This window comes from Sarcophilus harrisii, chromosome 3 (assembly GCF_902635505.1).
Source record: "Sarcophilus harrisii chromosome 3, mSarHar1.11, whole genome shotgun sequence".
Lineage (NCBI taxonomy): Eukaryota > Metazoa > Chordata > Mammalia > Dasyuromorphia > Dasyuridae > Sarcophilus > Sarcophilus harrisii.
The window spans coordinates 340,126,395-340,149,261 of record NC_045428.1 but is presented as its reverse complement, the minus strand read 5'-3'; the positions used below and the strand labels follow the sequence as shown (position 1 = coordinate 340,149,261).

At 36.7% G+C, this 22,867-nt stretch overlaps 1 protein-coding gene and 1 long non-coding RNA gene across 12 annotated transcripts in view; one reads left to right on the top strand and one right to left on the bottom strand.

Annotated features, from left to right (window-relative positions):
* The first annotated feature begins 3,477 nt into the window (after nucleotides 1–3,477).
* Nucleotides 3,478–12,731, top strand: LOC116422411. Its single transcript, XR_004233028.1, has 3 exons — nucleotides 3,478–3,843; nucleotides 10,388–10,535; nucleotides 12,593–12,731. It is a non-coding gene; the product is annotated as an uncharacterized LOC116422411 (long non-coding RNA).
* A 594-nt stretch (nucleotides 12,732–13,325) lies between these two features.
* R3HDM1 (R3H domain containing 1) overlaps nucleotides 13,326–22,867 on the bottom strand; it is a 172,508-nt gene continuing 162,966 nt past the window's right edge. For all 11 annotated transcript variants that reach the window (XM_031960004.1, XM_031960003.1, XM_031960005.1 and 8 more), the window contains 5 exons: nucleotides 19,358–19,524; nucleotides 18,963–19,113; nucleotides 16,206–16,288; nucleotides 15,634–15,718; nucleotides 13,326–14,725 (listed from right to left, as the gene is read on the bottom strand). In XM_031960004.1, coding sequence (XP_031815864.1) covers nucleotides 14,364–14,725; nucleotides 15,634–15,718; nucleotides 16,206–16,288; nucleotides 18,963–19,113; nucleotides 19,358–19,524 — 848 coding nt within the window. In that variant the 3' untranslated portion in view covers nucleotides 13,326–14,363. The remainder of the gene's footprint in view (nucleotides 14,726–15,633; nucleotides 15,719–16,205; nucleotides 16,289–18,962; nucleotides 19,114–19,357; nucleotides 19,525–22,867) is intronic.

Below are 22,867 nucleotides of genomic sequence, written 5' to 3'. Positions count from 1 at the left end.
AACAATTACCTCTCAAGGCCTAAAAGCAATTAATAAATAATTCTCTGCACAAACATCAGAAAGGGTTTTTTTTTTTTAGCTTTAAAATTATGTGCTTTATTTTAGTTTTATGTATTATGGTTTAATTTCTGGAAAATTAGCAAACCATTTATCAGAACTCTCAAAATATTTTTAGTGAGATTTATATTCTCAACTTTTCACAGAAATGGAAATTTGTATGTGTACACACACACATATAGATATGTATATATCTAACTGTGTATACATAGACAAACAAACACATGCTACAATAATATTTCAATAGTTCTGTAATTTCATCGATGTGGGTATTCCTTATAAGGATGCAGATTACAATCTGAATAGATATTCCTGTTCATCCTGGAGAAAATCTTGTTCACTTATACAGAGGATTTACTCATTTTACTAGGGCCCTTTTCAAAGTCTCTTGACATTATAAAAACATCAGGGAGATATATGAGTTATCACTTCACTTACCATATAACCCTTTTCAATTATACAGTTAAAACATTTTAAAAAAAGTTTCAGTTTGATCAGTCCTGCTAGATTTAATCTACAAAATCATCACAGCATTTTCCAAATGTTTTCCCTAATACATGTTTTTCTCATGCCCTTTTATTATGATAAGGTAGAAAAATATCTACCTTTCCTCACAAAACCTCAGTCAACTTTCCTTCTCTTTCTTCTATTCACTTTTGTTAGTTTTTTTTTTACGTTTTTATTTAAAGTTTTGAGTTCCAAATTCTCTTCTTCCCTTCCTTGTCCACTCCCTAATATGGTAATTTAAGAAATATAGGTTATGTGTGCTATTATGTAAAATATTTCCATTTTAATCATTTTGTATAAGAAGACTGGAATAAAAGGAAAAAAAATGAAATGACAGAAGTGGAAAATAGCATGCTTTAGTCTATATTCAATTTCTGAAGGCAAATAGTGTGCTTCATTATTAGTATTTTGGTATTATCTTGGACTATTGTATTGACAATAATAGTTTAGTTATTCACAGTTCTTCATTAAACAATATTGTTGTTGCCATGTACAGTATTCTGGTTTTGTTCACTTCACTATGTATCGGATCTTTCCATATTTTCCTAAAATCATTCTGCTTCTCATTTCTTCTTATAGCATAATAATAATCCATTACTCTCATATACCATAGCCTGTTTAACCATTCCTCAATTGATGAGCATCCCTTTGATTTCCAATTCTTAGTCACCACAAAACTAATGGCTATAATAGCTTTGTACAAATAGATCCTTTCTCCCCACCCCACCCCCACTTTTTCATAGTTCTTTGGGATTTAGACTTAGACTTAGCAGGGCTCAATATTGGTTGAAAAGGTATATGGAGTTTTACAGTCCTTTAGGCATAGTTCCAAATTGGTCTACAGAATGGCTGGATCAGTTCAAAATTCTACTAAAAATGAATTAGTGCCCAAGTTTTCCTACATCCCCTCTAACAAATAATGTTTTCCTTTTTATTTTTTGGTCATATTAGCCACCCTGATGGGTGGGAGGTGGTATCTCAGAGTTGTTTTAATTTGCATTTCTCTGATCAAGAGTGATTTAGAACACTTTCATATGATTATAGATAGCTTTGATTTCTTTTGATGTCTAAAAACTGCCTCTTCATATGCTTTGACCATTTGACTCAGTTCTCTATATATTTGAGGAATGAGGCCTTTAGTAGACAATTGTTGCAAAAATTTCCCCTTACCTTCCTGCCTTCCTTGTAATTTTAGTTGCATTGGTTTTGTTTGTGCAAAAAAACTTTTTAATTTTATATAATCAAAATGATGTGTTTTACATTTTATGATGCTCTCTATATCTTCTTTTATCCTAATTTTTCCCTTATCCATAAATCTAAAAGATAAAATATTCCATGCTTTCTTAATTTGCTGTTATCATTCTTTATGTTTAAATCATGTACCAATTTTGACTTTATCTTGGTATAGTATATCAACCTACACCTAGTTTCTGCTATACTGTTTTCTAGTTTTCTCATAAGTTTTTGTCAATAAGTTTTTTTCCTTAAAAGCTCAGATCTTTAGGTTGATATATCATTATGGTCATTTACTATAATTTATAGCTAATCTAGTCCACTGACCCAACATTCTATTTCTTAGCAGTATCAGATTGTTTCGATAATTATAGCTTTATAGTACAATTTGAGATCTATGGCTTTTGCATTTCAATCCTCTCCTACCCCCACCAATGATTCCCTTGAACTTTTGCTCTTTCAGATAAATTTTGTTATTTTTTCTAGCTTTATATTTTTTTGATAGTATTAAATAAATAGATTTAAACAGAATGATCATTTTTATTATATTGGCTCAGCCTATTCATGCAATTAATAGTTTTCCAGTTATTTTTTGTGCGAATGTTTTATGGTTGTATTTATGTAGTTTGTCTGGATTTGTCTTGGCAGGTAAATTCCCAAGTATTTTATATTGTCAACAGTTATTTTAATCAGAATTTCTCTAACCCTTGCTATTGGAATTTATTTGTAATATACAAAAATGCTGATGATTTACGTGCATTTATTTTGTATATTACAACTTTGTTAAAGTTATTAATAATAATTTCAAGTAGTTTTTTAGTTGATTCTCTAGGATTTTCTAAGTATATTATATCATTTGCAAAGAATGATAATTTTTGTGCATACCCTTTAATTTAGGAATATCACTACTTGGTCTGTATCCCAAAGAGATCATAAAAAATGGAAAAGAACCCATATGTACAAAAATATTTATAACTCTCTTTGTGATGGCAAAGAATCGGAAACTGAGGTTCTGCCCATTAATTGAGGCCTGGACTGAACAAACTGGTATATAATGTAATAGAATACTATTCCTCTGTAAGAAATGATTTCAAAAAAACCTGTAAAGATGTAATATGAACTGAGAACTTTCTATACAGTCACAAAATTTCTCATGAGAAAATTTCACTTAGTCTATTTTTTTTACTTGATTTTTATTGTACCTTGATATCTCACAGAATCATTAGTTTCCACTTGTTCAATTCTAATTTTTAAGGAATTATTTTCTTTAGTGAGCTTCTGTACTATCTTTTCCATCTGGCCAATTCTATTTTTTAGCAGTTATTTTCCTCAGTCATTTTTGTTATTTTCTTTTCCCATGCTATTTTTTCACGATTCCCTTGCATTACTCATTGCCCCCCCCTTCCACCCCAATTTTTCTTTTACTTCTCGAATTCACTTTTAAAAATACGTTTAGTGTTTCCAGGAATTCATTTTTGGTCCCGAAACCAAATCATTTTTCGTGAGGCTTCACATATAGCCACTTCGACACTATTGTACTCTTCATGTATGCCTTGATCTTCCCTACTATGGTAACTTTCTATAGTCAAGCTTTTTTTTTTTTTTTATGGGGGAGTTTTTGTTCATTTTTTCTGCCTTTTTTTTGTGATTTGGTGTATTTATGTGGGAGTTGGGTTCTGGTCTTACACTGCTGCAGGCTCTTTTGTGCTGGGGGCTCTGGGTCTTCCTATTAGTTTCCACTGGACTTCAGGGTCTGGTTGCTTACTTTCCCTAGGGGATAAGCTTCCCTTTTAACTTGTTCTGGGAAGTGGGGTTTCCCCACTGACCTCTTCTAGGTATATGATTTAGCTGCTGACCTGCTCCAGGGGTGGGATCTTGCTGCTGGCTTCCTACATTAAGGTTTTCTGGTGACTGACCATAGAGAGATCTGTGGGACCCTGTTCCTGGGTTGCTATAGAAACAGGATCTCTGCTGGTAGGCCCCAGAGGTGGAATCCTGCTGTTTGACACCTCCAGGGCAGGGCTTCTTTACTGATCAGCAGTGGGGGTAAGGTCTTGTTGGTAGCTTGAGATGGGGTGGGGTCACTGGAGCAGGGGCTTGCTGTGCTGCTCAGACTGTTCACTTGGGGGGGGGTGGGGAATGCTGGTTTACAGGAGGGTGGGTCCTACCTGGTGGATAGTCCCAGGCTTGGAGCCCTGCTGCAGGCCTCCTGCTGTGAGGCTGGATGCTGCTGTCTTTTGGACCTTGCTCCTTTCTTTCCCTAGTAAGATAGACCTTTCCTGACATGCTGATAAGCATACTCCAAGATCAATTCTGAGGTGGTTTCCTAGTGTTGTGCCACAGTTTCCTTTTATTGTCCTGCCTCAGTTTCCCTGAATTGTTCTGCCTCAATCCCTCTGGTTGCAACTCCCTGACCATTAGGACTGAGATAATTAGGGCTGAAGCTGGCCACTCTGACATTCCAAGAGTCACCAAACTCTAGATGTTCTGTCTCAGATTTCCTGGCTCTCTAATGCCTCCTAAGTTATCAAAAATTTATGGTCCTCACTGATTGATGATTCTTTCTGCTCTCAGTGCTCAGACTCCACCCCTTTGCTTTGGTCTACCCCAGTTGCTTAGAGCCATGTGTATATATTTCATGGGAAACTCATATTCGCTGCTGGATTCTTTGAGATGAAAGTCTGATTCAGCCCTGGGATCAAAATGGATCCTTTGGTTCCAGAAAATCTTTCCCTCTCAGAAATGCAAATAAAATATTAAAAACTCTCTAATCTCTATCTTGCCTCAGTTTCTCCAGCATTACACTAGTTGTTTGGAGGAGGAATTTGGGAGGGTTTCAGAGAGTTCTTTGCTTACCCAGCAATCCTGGTACTTGAAGTGCACAAAGGGTTTCTGACTGCAAAGTAAATAAACTATCTGGGATAGTTAGGACCTTAGGACCCAAAATATTCATTCCAGCTAGATTCTTATAGTTTAACAAATATAATCTTGCACAAAGGCCAACAGCTAGGGAGGACGGTAAGTTTAGTCTAGACCACATAGCACTGTTTTCAAACAAAAAAACTTAAGATTTAGAGTTGGAATAGGTCATTTAGCTCAACTTCCCTCATTATATAGGAAAGGAAACTATCAGCCTAATAGATCATGCAAGTAGAGAGAAACAGAGGTGAAATTCAAATCCAGGTATTGTAATTCCAAATGAATTAATAGTGATGATGATGATGATAGTGTTTCTATAATAGCATTTATATAGGGCAGCTGAATGGTGCCATGGACAGAGCATTGGGCCTGGAGTCAGGAAGATCAGAGTTTAAATCTGGCCTCAGACACTTATATGACCCTGGGCAAATCACTTAAATCCTGTTTGCCTATTTCCTTATTTGTAAAATAAACTGGAGAAGGAAATGGAAAACCACAAATGGTATCATGAAGAATCAAACATGACTAGAAGCAACTTAACAAAATTTATATAGCACTTACTGTATGCTAGGCATTGCACTAAACATTTTACATCTTATCTGATCCTCATGACTACTCCAAAAAGGCTCTTTCCAATCCATTCTCATTGTCTTCTTTTGGTAACTATAATGCCAAATTACATTTGCTACTTTTTAGCTATGGTATAGCAACTAATCATACTCTAAATAGAGTATTTACTCTGTACTAGGCATGTAGCCTACTACATTCAGTACAGTAATTCAAAAATCAAAGGAAAAAATGGATCCCTGCCATCCAGGTGTATAGATGGTTACAGGAAAATCAAGAGGTCCTAAGGCCTAAGCCCACATTATCCAGTATGGGGGCATTCGTTTTCAGTACCCTTATTCAGTCACAGATAACTAAATTTGTACCTGGGGCCAATGTCCTTAAAGACATGGATTATTTGGGTGAAAGGACGGTCCAAAGATAGGAAAGGTGATAAGGTGACATATAGGAGAAGGGGATGATGTCCTGATGGTGCAAGTTATACTTATGCCTCCAGAGCTCGTTTTTCAAAAATATCTTTGTAACTGTATTTCAATATAAGTAGTTTTATTTCTAATTCTATGTATTTGTTATCCATTCAAAAATATTCCGAGAAGGGGTTAAGCCTATTTGCCAAAGGTGTCCATGGAATTGAGCTTACATCTTTAATCAGTTCGTCCTCCCTATCTCTTTGCTTATCACTGATTTCTCATTTGTTCTTTCTTCAGTTTAAGTGAGAAGGGACAGATGATAAGCTGAATGCTTCTCCATAGCTTCTTTGATACATCCCTTAGTTTTCTTTGAGCACCCTGACTCATGGGCTCCTCAAATCCAACATAAACTGTGAAAGAGCTACCAGCAGTGGGCTCTCAGGCATATTGTTCATCATTGTTATTATCAGAAAAGTTCTTTACAGAATAAATAGGAAATAATTGAGAGGGAAGAGACTAGGATCAAGAGGGGTTTGGAAAGGGTCCTGCAGAAGATGGCCCAGTAACATCTGAAAGGCAGTTGCAAATTTGAGGTTGGAGATGAGCAGAAAGAAGATGAGGTAGAGTTGAGATTCATCAGCATGTTGTTTGTCCTTCATGTCCATTGCACTGGGGGAATTCTTCACATACTTGGGGCAGTCCTCCTAATTCACCGATGAAGGCCCAGGGGGTGGGCGCTGTGCATGCTAGTTTCTTGGAGTCATGGGTAACAGTTGAGAATAGAGAGCCACAGTAGCTTTGGGGAAGGATAAGGTTTGGAAGAGCTACTATGAAGAGTGGGATAGTAAGTTGAAGATGTAGTAAAAGGATTGCCCCGTTGAAGCTGTAATGTTAATTTGTAGTAGGCCCAATCAAAATGGTTGCATGAATTTCTCCATCTTTGCTCGGCAACACATGTAGAGGGGCAAAGGAGGCAGACAGTAGGAATGATCCAAGGCAGAGACTTGGCAGGGAGCAACTGTTGAAATGATAAAGGGATTACAGACTCATTATGAGAAAACAGCATAGAACTGAATTGGCTCACCAAGGGATGAAGATGAAGAAAAACACATGCCCTTTTTACATGTTCAGGTTTGCTTTATGGTTTCGGTCTTGCCTCTGGAGTTGCCATTTTTCTCCACCAATTTTTCTAAGCAGTGAATAAACTGCAGGAAAAATTTAGGAGTCTAATGAATGGGTAGAATAAACAGAAGGCAAAATCTCCCTTATCAGATTATCCCAGTGATGAGCTCCTGGGCCTTGTGAACGACAGAACCTGATTATTATTATGATGAATAAACTTAATTATATATATATGTTATATAATATAAATATAATAATGAATGAACATTCATTATTATGAAATTAACATGTTAGAACCTGAGCTCTGATGACTAAGCCTTCAAGAAACCCAGTCCCAATTACATATTGAAATGTCTCTGGACAGTCATCAATAGCATTTATTGAAAATCTGCTGTGTGCTAGACACTGAAGATAAAAATGGGAATAACACAATCTCTGCTCTCAAAGTTTATAATTTAGGTGGGGACACAGAATATTTTTGTAAAGTGTTAATAATATTCTCACATAGTCTTAGGGGTAATCAATGTCCACAGAAAGGAAAAGAGGCTTTCTTACTGTGTCTGGCGACATGGGAGTGGTTGTATGGAATTTTAGCATGTTTCTCACACCATCAGCAGCAGTCATTTCTTTCTCATTTCTAACTTCTTGGATCATTCCCTACTGCTAGCATTATGAAGTAGTCAGGGGCACATACCTTCTAAGTGCTTAGGCCCAACTTAAACCTAGTATTCTGGACTCCAGTCTTGGTGCTGTATCTATTGTGTCCCCCAGTTGCCTACAGCTACTGACATGGTTATAAAAAGTTCAGGTTGTGAGCCTATATGGAGGAATTGGGGTTAATGAGGTTATATGCTAAGACCTCTGTAGTTTGACTATAAGTAATTTGTGGCATGAATGGCATGTATGGCACGTCTGACATTTGCAAATAGGTGTAATCTTACACCACTACCCCCTTTCAGCACTAGTTTCCCTTTATGGTATTGTCTTTGCTTATTAGAAAATAGTCTTTTGGAACTATGCTCAAAAAGTTATCAAACTGTGCATACCCTTTGATCCAGCAGTGTTACTACTGGGCTTATATCCCAAAGAGATTAAAAAGAAGGGAAAGGGACCTGTATGTGCAAGAATGTTTGTGGCAGCCCTGTTTGTAGTGGCCAGAAACTGGAAACTGAGTGGATGCCCATCAATTGGAGAATGGTTGAATATTATTGGAATATTATTGTTCTGTAAGAAATGACCATCAGGATGATTTCAAAAAGGCCTGGAGAGACTTACAGAAACTGATGCTGAGTGAAACGAGCAGGGCCAGGAGATCATTATATACTTCAACAACAATACTATATGATGACCAGTTCTGATGGACCTGGCCATCCTCAGCAATGAGATCAACCAAATCAATTCCAATGGAGCAGTAATGAACTGAACCAGCTTCGCCCAGTGAAAGAACTCTGGGAGATGACTAAAAACCATTACATTGAATTCCCAATCCCTATATTTTTGCCTGCCTGCATTTTTGATTTCCTTCACAGGCTAATTGTACAATATTTCAGAGTCCGATTCTTTTTGTACAGCAAAATAACAGTTTGGTCACGTATACTTATTGTGTATCTAATTTATATTTTAATATATTTAACATCTACTGGTCATCCTGCCATCTGGGGGAGGGAGTGGGAGGAAGGAGGAGAAAAATTGGAACAAGAGGTTTGGCAATTGTCAATGCTGTAAAGTTATCCATGCATATGACCTGTAAATAAAATACTTATTAAATTAAAAAAAAAAAAAAAAAAAACAGAATATAGGCTCTTTGAGCATAGGTACTATCCTCTATTGCAACTCTTTTGCTTAACACAATCCCTGACATGTAGTACTTAGTAACTACCTATTCATTCGTTTCAATTATCACCTCTGGTAATTTGTAGGTAGGTAGTTGGACAGAAGATGGCCAGGGGAAAAATTGGGCCCACATGGACCTAGAAACCCTTCTTGTGTGTTCTAGTTTGTAAAGACTTTAGACAATGTGTGAAGTTTCTTTTTGCTCCACTGATGCAGTCTTCCTTTTGATCTTCTCTGACACCAGTCACTCTTTAATGATCTTTTTTCCAGTCCATTTCTTAATTTTTTAACTTTCTTGTTAAAGTTGCTTTTAGAGTTAGTTCTTGGAGATCTGCAAGTTTTCAGTGCCTCCAAAGTGGCGTTATTCTGGGAGAGATGTAGTAACTGCTCTCTGAGTTTGTGAGCAAACACAAATTTTGTTTTCTGCCCTGAAACTGATCACTGATTCCCTGCAGTCAGGATCTCTAGTGTGCTGGTGTTCCTCTTCACTCTGTGACTGCAATGCAACACAGCAATGCACCAAATGCAGGCAGAGGGTTCCCTTGTATTCCCCTTCTGACCTTCTGTCTGTGAGCAGCTCCAAAAGTAGTTGCTGCAGATTCAATTGCTCTGAAGGTCTGTTGTTGGCTGGCTTGCTAGAAAGAATTTATTTAAGGCCTTAATTTTAAAATTGTTTGAAGGGGAGTGCCTGCCTTTACTCTGCCAACTTGATTCTGCCTCCTCCTGATATGGTTTTTGTTGCAGCACTAACAAATTCATGGCTAGTTCCTGTACCTGAACTATATTCTTCAGGGAATGGAGAGAAGAAAAATTCAAAGCTGGAGAAAGAGTTTAGATATAAGAGGAGTTACAAACTGGATAGCTGTTTCCCTTCTCTCCCCTATATGGAACTTTTTAGTCCCAATGAAGCCATGGTCAGAGGTAAAGGCAGTGATTAACTCCTGGGTCCTTGTGCATGATAGAACATGAGCTGCCAGAGCAGGAGTTCTTAGATTAGTCTAATACTATAAACAATTATGAGGTATCTAGTAAATTGTTAGATGCCAGTGACTTACAAAAACAAAAAACAAGTCATGGATCTGGTTCAAACTTGCAGCAGGAGGTGGACAAGAATTGTGAGCAGTCACAGAGACCGTACCCTACCCTATTATCTGTTAGAGGAGAACTTTAGACATTTTTGGACTAGATGATATGGGTCACGCTTTGCTTCATTTTTCTTACCTAGCCTTAATCACTGAATGTGCATTGCCTCAACCAAACTAAGATCTGGGAAAGAACTTAGTTTAAAAAGGCTGAGCTTTCCATCGCATCTGGGGCCTGATCAATATAATCACTGGGCCCAGATAGCTTCAGAGGCCAGAGACTTTGCATGGCTCTACCTCATTTAAAACCAATTTACTTGTAAGTTATGACATCATTTTCCTCATGGTCTTCTTCTAGCAGGAAAGATAAACAACAATCAGGTTAACTTTGCACATAGAGGGAGGAAAAGACCACCCTTCTCCTTTGCTTTCTCCTAGTGAGGTGCTCTGCCCAGGGTAGGACTATGACTATATGGATTGGTAGGGTTTCCACCCACATCTCTCATTTTCTTGGCTTTCTTTACTATGTGGATAACATGATTTTATTTCTATTTTCCCTAACTACAAGATTGTGGTAAATGTTCATGTTGTTCTGGTGTTTTCATTAATTTCAATTCTGCTTCAAAATTTTGTATCCCTATTACTCTGTTGAAATAGTTCCCCTCCAAGGTAACCAGAGACTCCTTGGCTGACCTTGTCCCTCGCATCATGGAAAGCAATGAAAAAGGATATACAGAAAGATGCAGAGTCAGTCAGTGAACAAGCATCATTGGTCAATAGTATTGGATGTTGTAATAAAGTCAAGGTAAGTCAGTGCTGATAAAAGGGACTCATGCCATCATTCCCAAGTCCTTTTGATTCTACTCTACAGTAATTCTCCTTTCCCACTCTCATCCTAGTTGGTTTAAAGTCCTTATAACTTCTATAGAATGTCTTCAGCTCCATTTATATCATTTCTGGCAACCTCAGATCAAATGTCATCCTTTTCCAAAGTTAGTCAATACAATATTAAATGAGGACCATAAGCTATGCCCTCTGCTAAACACTGGGGATACAAAGAAAGAAAGGCTCTTAAGCAAGCTCAGAATCTAACAGAGGAGACAGTACAGTTTTATACAGACAAGTAAGATATGGGATAAATTGGAGATAATCAACAAGAACTTTCTTTGAAACCCATAACCAGAAACAGTCTTCACAAGGACTTTTCTAATGCTTTATAATTCTCAATTGTACTTTCACAGCTTGTCCTGTGCCTTATTTTTTCCACTAGATCTTCACCTATATTGGGGCACGGGATGCATTTTATTCATCTTTGCATTGCTCACAACACTTTTGCACATATTAAGAGTTCAATAAATATTTGTGGAATGAACATATTAAAGTCCCAAAAACAAGTAATCAGTGATGTTTCTTAAAACCATTGCCTGGTTAAGAAATTTAAGTGCTATTAAAAAAGGGCATTAACATTTTGTTATCCAGTCTTTCTGCCTAAGGAAGATGTTGGTCAAAAGATGCTTGAGAAGTTAGTTAAGTGAATGCTTTAATAGCAACAGTGTTGACTCCTAAATGTGGTAAGCAGATCTAGGAGATTGCATGCTTATTGGATAAGATTGCTTAGTCTGTGAGAAAGTAGTGGAGACTTTGGTAAAGATAGAGGGTTAAAGTATTGGGAGTTTGCTCTGGAGTGTTTCCTAGAGGATGGGAGCTTTGTTTGAATAAGTCATACTGTATGTCCATTCTCTACTTCCTCTAACACACTGTCCATAAGTTTACTGTGAAATATAATATTAGTTGTTGTATTTAAGGAGGAGGGATGCTATAACCTTAACTTTATAAAAACCTCAGGCATTTTAGCACACTTTCTCAAGCATCAGTAAGTAAAGTTACTTCTTCTAAGATCATTTGGCCCTTTATGTAATTACTCCATGGGATTTTCCTAAAGCATGGGGGTAGTGAATCGTAGTGGGAAAAACAATGAATTTGAAATTGGGAGTGTTTGGATTTGCTACTAACCTCTTAAGTTATCTTGGGCAAAGTCCTGTCCTTTCTCTGGGCCTCAGGGGATTTGTCTGCAAAATGAAGGGGTTATACCAGATGATCCCTAAAGCTTCTCCTAGCTATGAATCTATGATTTGAAGATAAAAGCTCATAAAATTGCTTATTTGCATAAATAATCCTAAGACTTTCCAGAAAGGTTGTTTCTGGGAAAGAGGTTATTAAAGAGAATATTCAGAAAAAGATGCTGAAATAAAAGAGAACTGTGTTACTTCGTGTACTTATCTCATATGTTGGTTGGAGCCATAGGGGAACTCATCCTGGTTTTTTGGTATTTTTTTTTTTTTTTTGGCTTAGTTCTTGCTGACATCTAGGTACCCTGCCTCTTTGTCCTTCCAACTCAAAGGTTGAAGTCAAGGTTTAAATGACCATAGGAACACAGAACACAATGGAATTAAAAAATGTGTTCCAGCAAGTAGAAGATTAATAGATGATTACCATGGTTTTTACTCCAAATCCTTCTCCTTGGAGTGGCTCCTTTGTATCTGAAAGATTTCAAGTTTCCACATCATAGTATACTTTCTAATATTTAGAGATGCTGGAAGGTCAATATTCATCAACAGTCTAGATTTAAAGAATCCTTGGGATCAAGTAAGATCATTTCCAGATATCTTTCATTTAGGTCTGCTTTTGCTCAGAGTGAAGAAATGCTTTGAGCCACCTCAGGTGTAACATAATATGACTATGATATTGTGAACTAGAAAAGAGCATGTAACTTCATAGTCTGAATCCTCAGGGATGGGCCGGAATCAAACTAGTTCCCAGGGAAGTTAAAGTGGACAATACTTGATTTTCTATCTATCTTAGTGATTTCTGAACTGCTTGAAGAACTACTAGTGAAATAACTAAAAGGCATATGTCAACATGGAAGAAGCAAGCAATATACAAATGAAACGGACATTATGTGCAACCAACAAATTCTTAAAACAAAGAAATAAACATATGAGGTTGTTTTTGTTTTTTTTTTTGGTCTGCACTTGGAATTTTTTTAAACATTGTTCTCCTTTCCTTGGGTTGCTAGGGAGTATCCAAAGAATTACAAGTTGAAAGCCATACAAACTGCAATGGAAAGATATATGTTGGGGATAAAATAAGCTTGTGTATGTGTGTATTTACATGGGTACAAATTTATTGGCAAAGGACACCACAACAAAAATGGTGCTATGACTCAGAAAAGGAAATGAGGTAGTTGACCGAGGGAAGGGGAAGGTGTCAATGAATTGATGGCCTATATCCTCTATTGGTACTTCTTGTGAAAAACAGAGGGGAGGACATGGAGAGGAGTCCAATGGCATTGCTGGATTGCAGCCCACACCCTTGGAAGGCCATGGGAGTACTGAGGAAACCCAGTCATTTTCCACTTTTGATTAGAATTCATTTACTGGGGACATGAAGTTATATGAATCATAATGCAGGAAATGACAACAGTGTAAGAAAGAAAAAAAATATATGATTTTTGAGGTAGTTTCCAAATGCATGGCATGCTTTATAAAACTGAAATTTGTTAATTAATGGCTATCCTCATCAAAATGCACAGTACTTTTATATTTGTAAACATTTATTCTTCTGAACTGAAAAAGGCTTGCATCAGCACACGTTGTACAGCCTTGCAAATTACACAGAAATTGAAAAAAAGGTTTCTCGTTCTGCAGTGCAATGAATCTTTGATGTCCAGTGATCCGCTGCAAACAATGAAAACAAATTTAAACCATTTAGGAATTTTCTAGCACTTGACAAATGCATTTCCTTACAGTGACCAGAGATAAGATCCATATGGAGGGGAAGGCAAATAAGTGGCACGGTTATCTGGGGGACATATGTTTAAGGTTCATTATTTTTACCCTTTGACTTAAAAAAAAGAAAAATAATTTTAGTTTACTTTCTTCCTGTTTAAGAAAGATTCCTATTCCCCTTAAGAGAATCTCTTTGCTAAATGGTTTGATTAAGATGGGTTAAGAACATAATTTATTTACAATTAACATTCACATTGTCTGAATATTGAATGAAGAAAGGACTTTGTGAACAAATTCTATCATTACTGAAAAATGTGTGATGGAAATTCAGAGGAACAGGAATCTTCTATTTAAGGATTCTTTTCATTCACCCACCAAGAAAGAGAATGAATAGTTTTGGCTCAGATAGTCTACCTCTTGCATCCTTCCCACATCCAAGATGGGTCACAGTGTCCTGGCTGCAAAAAGGATAGGAAATACAGCTTCCAATACGGTTATTTGTTGTGAAGAAAAATTTGCTGTACAATAGAGCTTTGGATCTGATACAAGAATTCAGAAATATAAAACAAAACAACTATAAAAGTTAGCGGCATTTTAACAGCATCCCTCAGAAAAAGCTGCTACTCTGTTTCAGGTTGGTATGAATTCTGGTCATCTGGGGTCAACTGTGTATCTTTCTTTTTGTCAACCTTAATGGATCACTGGCCTTTCTTCGAATGCTATCATGCCATGACCAAATGTCCCAGGAGTCTCTATAATGTTAAGAGACGCTCCAAACATCAAGCTAAACAAGGACGGCAGAAGACAGAGATGTCATAAAGGCTGATGGTCCGGTAGTGGATCTGCTACTGAGAACTTGCCCTTTCTAGGATATGAAAGTCATAGTGCTTCTTGCTTGTCCTCAGCTTAAACTTGTTAACTGAATTAATTTGTTTCTTCAACGCATTTTGGGCAGCTGAAATGGAGGGGAATGTTGCTAGAACTGTGTAGGTGGAGGCCAAGTCACTAGGTTTAGTTTGTTCTGTCTTCACCGTGCCATCTCCACTGCCACAGTAGAGAGAATGGTGGCGCAACGGTGTCTGAGATTGGGGATCCCGGAGCCAGCGGATCTTGGCACCAATTTTAAAGAGTTCTCCAAAAAGCTTCTCAGCTTCTACACGGGTTATCCCATCAGGCAGTTCTGTAATTTCTAAGACCTTTCCAACAGCTGCAATGAGAGAATTATAGAATAGGGTATGTTGTTACCAAATGTAAAGAAGATTACTGAACACGCAGATTCTGATCTGTGGAATGATTTTCTAGATTAATCAATTATTGATATGTATATGTGTATACACACACACACACACACACACACACACACACACACGTAATTGCAAAGTCACCCAAAGAATACTATCATTTTATATTAATCTGCTCAAGGGTTTTGTACATCACACTAAAGATACTGAACCAGTTGCGAGTTATTACTTCTGTCACAGATGATGCTATAGAACAGGAATTTTTCACCTTCTCTGGGTCATGGTCCCCAACCCCTTTGGCAATCTTGAGAAATCTGTAGGCACCTCTCAGAACATTTACTGAAAACAAAATATATAGAACTACAAAGAAGCTAATTATGTTGGGCAAGTTGTCAAAATAATAATAATAATAAAATCAATTTCATGGACCTCAGACTATAGGCCCAAAGGCTGGTGAAATAGAGAGAAAAAAAGAAAAATGGAGTTAAGTCTAGACTCTCATCCTTGCACTAAATTAAGTAAAATGGGTTTTTGACTCCAGACAAGTCATTTATCTTTTGTATAAAACATATATTCTCATCTGTAAAACCCTTATATCATATTAGTTCAAATATAGTTTATTCCCAGAGTCCATGGTTGTAAAATGAAATCTCTTTGCAAGGATGAATGTAGTTATGTGCTGAAAAATAACACCAATGTTAGACTGTACTTGGGTTTTTATAAGTCAGATTTTTTGGGAAAAAAATTTGTTTTTAGATATGGTGATATCTGTCCTAATTACCTCAATAGAATTACTGTGGGATAGTCTCTTTTAATGACTGCTTATCAAGCAGACAACAGTGGAATTATGCCTAAATACCCCAAAATGATTTACCTGCTTCTCCAGCACCAAGGTCAGTGGAAGCAGCCTTTTTAGCTTGTTTTCTTCCTCGGTTTCCATGCCTACTACCAGGCTGACACTAAAGAGTCAGAAATAGATCATTTAAACAATACCAATTTTTCAGAAAAAGTCTATGTTCTTAATGTTTAAAAATGATGCAAACTTAAGAAAGGCCTCAGCAGATCCAAATGCATTTTGGACTATAAATCATTTAGGAAAATAAGAAGTAACCGTTATGTTTCTTCCAGGGCTTTTCTCCCATCCCTGACTTCATGGAAGGGCAGCTCTTTTCTCTCCCCTAAGAGATTTTTCAGGAGTGTTATTCTGCTTCCCAGCATATAATAAAAACTATGCTTTAAGATGTTACCGACAAGCAGTAGATTTGCACTGATCTGATTCTCTCCTTTCCTTCTTCCCCGCCTATTTTCTGTGACTAATGATAACATTTATGAGCCAGCTCTCTGCCTAGAGCACAGAACTTTTCTAATACAGGGACTGAATTCACAATCTTAATTTCATAAAACTAATCAATGGAACAATCTGGGCTAAGCAACTATTTTCCCCACCTGTTGGCTCGGAATGTGTCCATGCAGAATAGAAGGAGGGTTATATTGCAGTGGTTGGCCCAGTAATGGATATCTGGCATCACCTGGAAAGCAATAAGAATATTTTTCTATTTAAAATTATAATATCATTTCCCACAGTTTTCTAGTTAGAACAAGGGAAAATATTTGACAGGAAGAGCACCATAATATTGGAGGAAGAAATGAATTAGGGTAATCAAAGAAGGCAAGAATCATAAGAACAAGCATGGTATAAATTCCTCACCATGTCAGATACCTGTTCTGCCCTAGTTATTAAAGAAATATTAACTATACAGTTCACTGACAATATTCAGCAGTTTCTATTAGTCTCTAGGGGTCAAAATGTTTTTTTTTTTTTTCTTTTTTTTTTTGGGGGGGAAACATATGTTTTAAAGAGAGAATAGATAAAGTTTCAGGAAAATTCATATAACTACTGGACAAACTATCTGAAGGTGAATTCTTTTTTTTGGACTAATTCTGTGTTATCTGTAAAAAGAATTCTCTTTACTCATGCAGAATGATATTTGTTATACAACACTTAGAGAGTACATGGGAACACTGAGAAGTTAAAATCCCATGTCCATGGGACTTTATATAGCTGGGCTATAAAGGAAGCCAAGAAAGCCAGGAGGAATAGATGAGGAAGGAGAGCATTCAAGTATGGGGTTCAGATGTGCTTAATATGACCAGAGTATCTTGGGAGATGGAGTGCCTTTTTTTTTTTTTAAAGAATGACAAGGAGGCCAGTGCCACTATGATGAAGAATAAGTGATAAGGAAGAAGATATAAAACTGGAAAAAGTGTGAGAATGTGTGTATGTGTGTGTGTGTGTGTGTGTGGGGAGGGGGGTGAGGGGGGGCAGGGAGGGAGGGAGAGAGAGAGATATTTGATCCCAGAGAGGACATGGAGCCTCTGGAGTTTGCCATGTAGGGTGATGACATCCTTGGACATGCCCTTTAGAAGATCACTTTGATATCTGAATAAACAATAGATTGAAATGGGGAGAGAACTAAGGCAGGCAGACCAACCAGCAGGCTATTGCAATAGCACAGGAATGAGAGAGTGAGGGATTGCCCCAGAATGATGTGTTAGAAAAGAGAAAGGGGTTTATTTGAGACGTATTGCAAAATTGAAATTGATAAGTCTTGGCAACAGATTGGACACGGGAGGTGAAGGAGTGAAGAGTCAAGAGTGGTACCCTCAACAGTTATAGGAAAGTTTAAAAGGGGCTAGGAAAGAAACTAAGTTCACCTTTGGAAAAGCTGAGTTGAAGTTACATGAAATGCTTAAGGTTGACCAGCCAGTATATGAGTAGGACCTGAATTCAGGTCTTCTTGACTCTGAAGCTGGTTCTTTTATCCATTACATCCTGATGTCTCTCCTGAAGAACACTGTCCTTAAAGAACAGTGGTAGAATTATTATGTGACTATAGAATCACACAAAAATAGTCAGGATTGGGGCAGCTAGATGGCACAGTGGATAGAACACCAGCCCTGAAGTCAGGAGAACCCAAGTTCAAATCTGATCTTAGACACTTCAACACTTCCTAGCTGTGTGACCTTTGGCAAGTCACAACCCCAACTGCCTCAGCAAAAAGACTATTCTAAATATAGGAAAAAGAAATCTTAGAGAACATCAATTTGCATATGAAAGATTTAAGAGCCACAATCTGAATATTATTGCATTCAAATAATAGATAGTTGAGAAAAATAAGAAAGGAATTCATTATAATATCAAGCTTTTTCTCTATGTATATCACACAAATTGTGAAGGCCCTCCTTTCTTTATCTGGTAGGAATGGCATGTTTTCTAGAGTGCAAAACCCAAAACTCTCTTTTTTCATCTCTAAAAATAATACTAGACACATGATGTGATGTATCGAAGAAGATATGTTAAAACAACAAAGTCATTTCTGATTTTAATAAGAAAGTAGAGGGAGATAATGACAAAAATTAAATTCAAGGTCTACTTGATGAATTCTAGAATCACAGAATTTTTAGAGTTGGAAGGAACCTCACCTAACATCTTAGTTTAATTTTTACCTGAAAAAGCAGCCTTGTCACAGCCTGAGAAATGGCCACCCAACCTCTTTCAGAGACCTAGAATGAGGGGAAACCTAGTATCTCCTGAGAGAGACTTAATGGCCTTGGAGTGGTGTTCTAATTATTAGAACATCTGTAGTAACAAGACTAAATCTGTTTCTTTACAGCTTCTACCCATTGCTTCTAATTATGTCATCTGGAGACAAAGAAAACAAGTCTAATTCCTTTTCCATATGGTAGTCCTTTGCATACTAAAGAGATTATCATCTCTCTGATACTAACCCTTCTCCACCACTTCCTTCTCTATTCTAGGCCAAATATTTCTAATTTCAGCAATCCTCAGGTGACATGGACTGGAGATCCTTAATCATTCTCACTGCCCTTCTCTGGATATTCTCCAGTTTATTAACATCTTTCTTAAATATAATGTCTAGAACACAACACTCCAAGAAATGCTCTGATGAGGGTAGAGTATAGAGGAACTCTTGCCTCCTTATACTTATAAATTATACTTCTCTTAGTTCATATCTTTGCCCATTAAAGTAAATTAAGGGACTACACTGTGGATATTGTGACACTGGACAATGAGGTCCTGGTAAAACAGAAACAGAAATAAAATAAACTGCAGATTATTTGGTCATGATAAACTTTTAAGTTATCCAAGGCAATAACTACTTGTTCATGCTGAAAACTTACCTTGTCCAGGGACAAAAGGTCTAGAAAATTGGGGTACGATGGAAAGAGGTGCTAATGTGGGACAGATATTTTTCATATTGGAGAGCTGAGCTGGTGCTGGTGACTGGGCTGGTGAGGTTACTGGGCTACTAAGCTGAGGGCTGTGCTGTAACTAAAATATGACAAAAAAGACATGGAAATGTCAGAAATTTAAGTGAAAGAGTGAAACATGAGAAAAATTGATCATAGGTCGTTACTTTAGAAACATCCCTTACAACTGTTATAGAAAATAAAACATCTAGTGCTTTGTAAACTATAAAGGGTCATATGAAGCAAGTTGCTATTGCTGTTATAACGTAGTCAACATTTTTGGCTACAAAGTAAGCATCATAAGGAGTAAGAGAAAATAAACTTACCTGGACGACGTTTTCTAAATTGCTAAATTCTACTGACTTCTGTCCTCTTTGATGTTCACAGTAATATTTATTTTGTTTCCACTGAGGAGGTGAGTGGGCTCGAGGTTGAGAACTGTTTGGTAGATTTAATTGCATCATGACCACTCCTCCACCAGGCGGTGGTACAGCTACAAAACAGAAGGATAACTTTCATTTTCATGATTGGTATTTAGAGCAAAATTTACATTTCAGAAAAAGTGCTGTTATTTCACTGTAGATAATAAAAATTATTAGCAGTATGTTTTCAGTAAAAGAGTAAAGCAGATAAAAAAAATCATGTTTATATTAAAAGTAGAATGTTCATATTAAGTAAGGTAGCTTTAAAGTGGGTCCCATCATTTTACTGTAAAACCCAACAGGATACTATTAAAAAAAAAAAAATCGATTCAGTTGAACAAATACCAAATTTTGTACAAGGTATTGCATTAGGAGTTGTGGATACAAAGACAAAAAAACAAATAAACAAACAATGAGTCTTTATCCTCAATTTAAGAAATGTGTATTCATTCATTTAACATTTACTTACTAAGTGTACATTTTGTGTCAAGCATATAATGTTAAGGATAGGAAATCAAAAACTAAAGCCAAACCAAAAACAAAACAAACAAACTTGAAATTAAAATTGCCACAGTTAAAATTAATGTTAAATACACTATCATTTGAAAAGAGAAAAAGTAAAAAAGCCAGAAACTCTTAAAAAACTAATTTTTAAGCCAAGGAGAGAGTGGATAGTAGTTCTACAACTAACTTCTTGTGAACTTGGTGAAGTTAACTCATCTTTCTGGGCCACATCCTCACTTGTAAACTGAAGAGGCTCAACTAGTTTTGAAAATCCTTTTTAGCTAAAATAAATCTATGCTCTTGTGATCCTCTGAGGGTGAGTATCCTGTGCTTTTCTTGCTACTGGAATTCAAAACATTCATTTACAATCAATTATCCCAAAATTCTATTGCTCATCTTCCCCATCACCTTACATTTATATAATGCTTTACAGTTTACAAACTATTTCCAATCAATGTCTCCCTGCTCCTCCTTCCCCCCAAGAATTTACTATTTCTGCTGATGGCACGACCAAGACTGTCCCTGACAGAGACCTTCTTTCTTGTTCCCATCATAGAAACAGCGGCTGAATTCAGGCCCTTCTCCTCCTACTACATCTCCTAAATTATCCTCTGCTTTCCTGTCACACTATCACCACCTGAGGGCAGCCATACACTATTATTTTCATCTCCTAACTAGCTCCTCTGAATCTGGTCTTCTTTTCCTTCCAATTCATCCTGTAGCCAGAGCAATATACTTAATCTATAAGTTTGATCGCATCATTCCCTAGGTTCAAATACCTTCAATAATTTTTTACTGCCTCCAAGGTGAAATCCAAAATCCCCAGTTGGCAATCAAAGTCCCAGATCCCTCTTTCCAGGTTGATTCCACATCCTTCCTTTTCATGTACTAGTCTACTCTCCTGCCAAACTATTACTTTGGCCTTGTTCTATTGAGGTTTCCCAACTCTTGCTGTGATTTTGCTATGCTACTTTTTGGAATACCCTTCCCTACCATTTGTACCTACTGAAGTCTTATTTAGTCTTTAAGGCCCAGTTTAAGATCTATCTTACATAAGGGCTTTCTTTTATTTCAAAAGTGAAACATATTCTATTACTCCATAGGATATAATAGTAAAATTAGATTTCTTTAGAAACACTACAATTCAGTCATATTCAAAAAAATTAGATAAAGATTATGGTATAAAATATTATAAAAATTTTTTTAAATTCAAGTAAATGTTTTTTGTTTTTTTATTATTGCTCTTGATGTGGTAAAGATTCCTATCTTTGATTCCCAAACCCCTCTAGTTAATTGTAATTACCCTTTGACTCACAAATCCTGGTCCCTTTCAAATCCAATAGAAGATCTGGACCTGTCCCAGTCCTACCCAGATCTGAGCCAACTTTGGGGCTACACTCAAAAGTCCCTCGAGCTAAGTCTCCTATTATAAAAGGACTATGCTGGGAACCCTTCTTTGCAGAGATTCCAAACATGCTAGCCATGTGAGGGACCCTCTGTCCAGTGCCCTCCTTATCTCTACCGTTACTTATTGCCTTACTTCCAAACCCAATAATAAACCTCTTTTATCAATTTAGCTTTCGGCCCAATAAATGCTTTTTACTGGGGACTCGTGCTGCTACTAGACCTCATTTACCGCTGTATCCTTGTGCTGAATCCAAGGGGCTTGCAGGAAAACTCTGTTTGATACCCTGTACCCCAAACCTGCCACTAGACCTCAACTAAACCATAATTTCATTTAGGTACTCCAAATCTAGACCTCAACACTCTCTTTATCATCTTTACTAAAAGAACACTGATATAGGCCACATTTAGAATTTACATATCAGAGTATTAAAATTTTATAAAATAGATAAATAAGTATTTGGATCTTTTAGAGCATTTTTGATCTCTTCTATGTGCTAGGTTTTATGTTGTATAAAAGCGATCTTATTTCCACCATCAAACTGTAAATTTCTTATTGGCAGGAACAGTAACAGTATCTTATTTCTTTTTTATCCTTATTGCCAAGTATATGCTTCTCTGCCAACTGTTTGCACATAGTACAAAAAAATTGTCTTAACTGAATATCCATTCATACTCTCTATCAAGTCAGCAACATCCTGTCTAAACTAGTTACTCTTTCTCACCATTCAAACATTTTCTTTCTAAAACAACACAAAAATCCTAAAACATTCTCATGTTTTTGGTCCCCCACCCCTTATGGATTACGCTTATCATCATTGTAAATATATGTATTCATATAATTGTATATGTGTGCAGAAGAGAGTGCTTTATACATACATTTTTGGTCTAAATTCTGTTTAAAAGTACTTGTGTTGCTAAGCTATAGAAACAACAATAGTGAATGGCCCCCTTGGATAGTCTGCTGCTTTAAGAGACTATTTTCAGGGATTAAGTTTATTAGAATTGGATTTGATTGAATATTGATGTCAGTTATCAGATAAGTTGTACATGGAACTAGAATGGGTACAGTGATAGGTGCATTCTCTGTACAAATATGGTATGTAACAAAATATATAAATGGATGTAGAGTGTTAAGGCTGATTCAGATTGTAACACTAATTACATTTAAATATGTACATTTCTCTTTATATTCAAAGTAACTCAGATAATATTTATTAAATACTAATTCTATGTAAAACATTAAGCTAGGTGCTAAGGTTACAAAAATGAAAAAGTCCCTAATTTTCAAGAAATTTACATATCTTGAAATTAGAGGATACTGACATGATATAAATATAGTGTGGCAAGGAGAGCTGCAGAGTATTTTAGCAAAAATTGTGGGGGAGGGAAATTAGGGAGAGCTTCATGGAAGTGTTTGTATTCAAGGTGACCTTTACTGAAGAGAAAGATTCTGGCAGATGGAGATTAAAATGCTTTAGTCCCTCAAGATATATTCCTGGCATG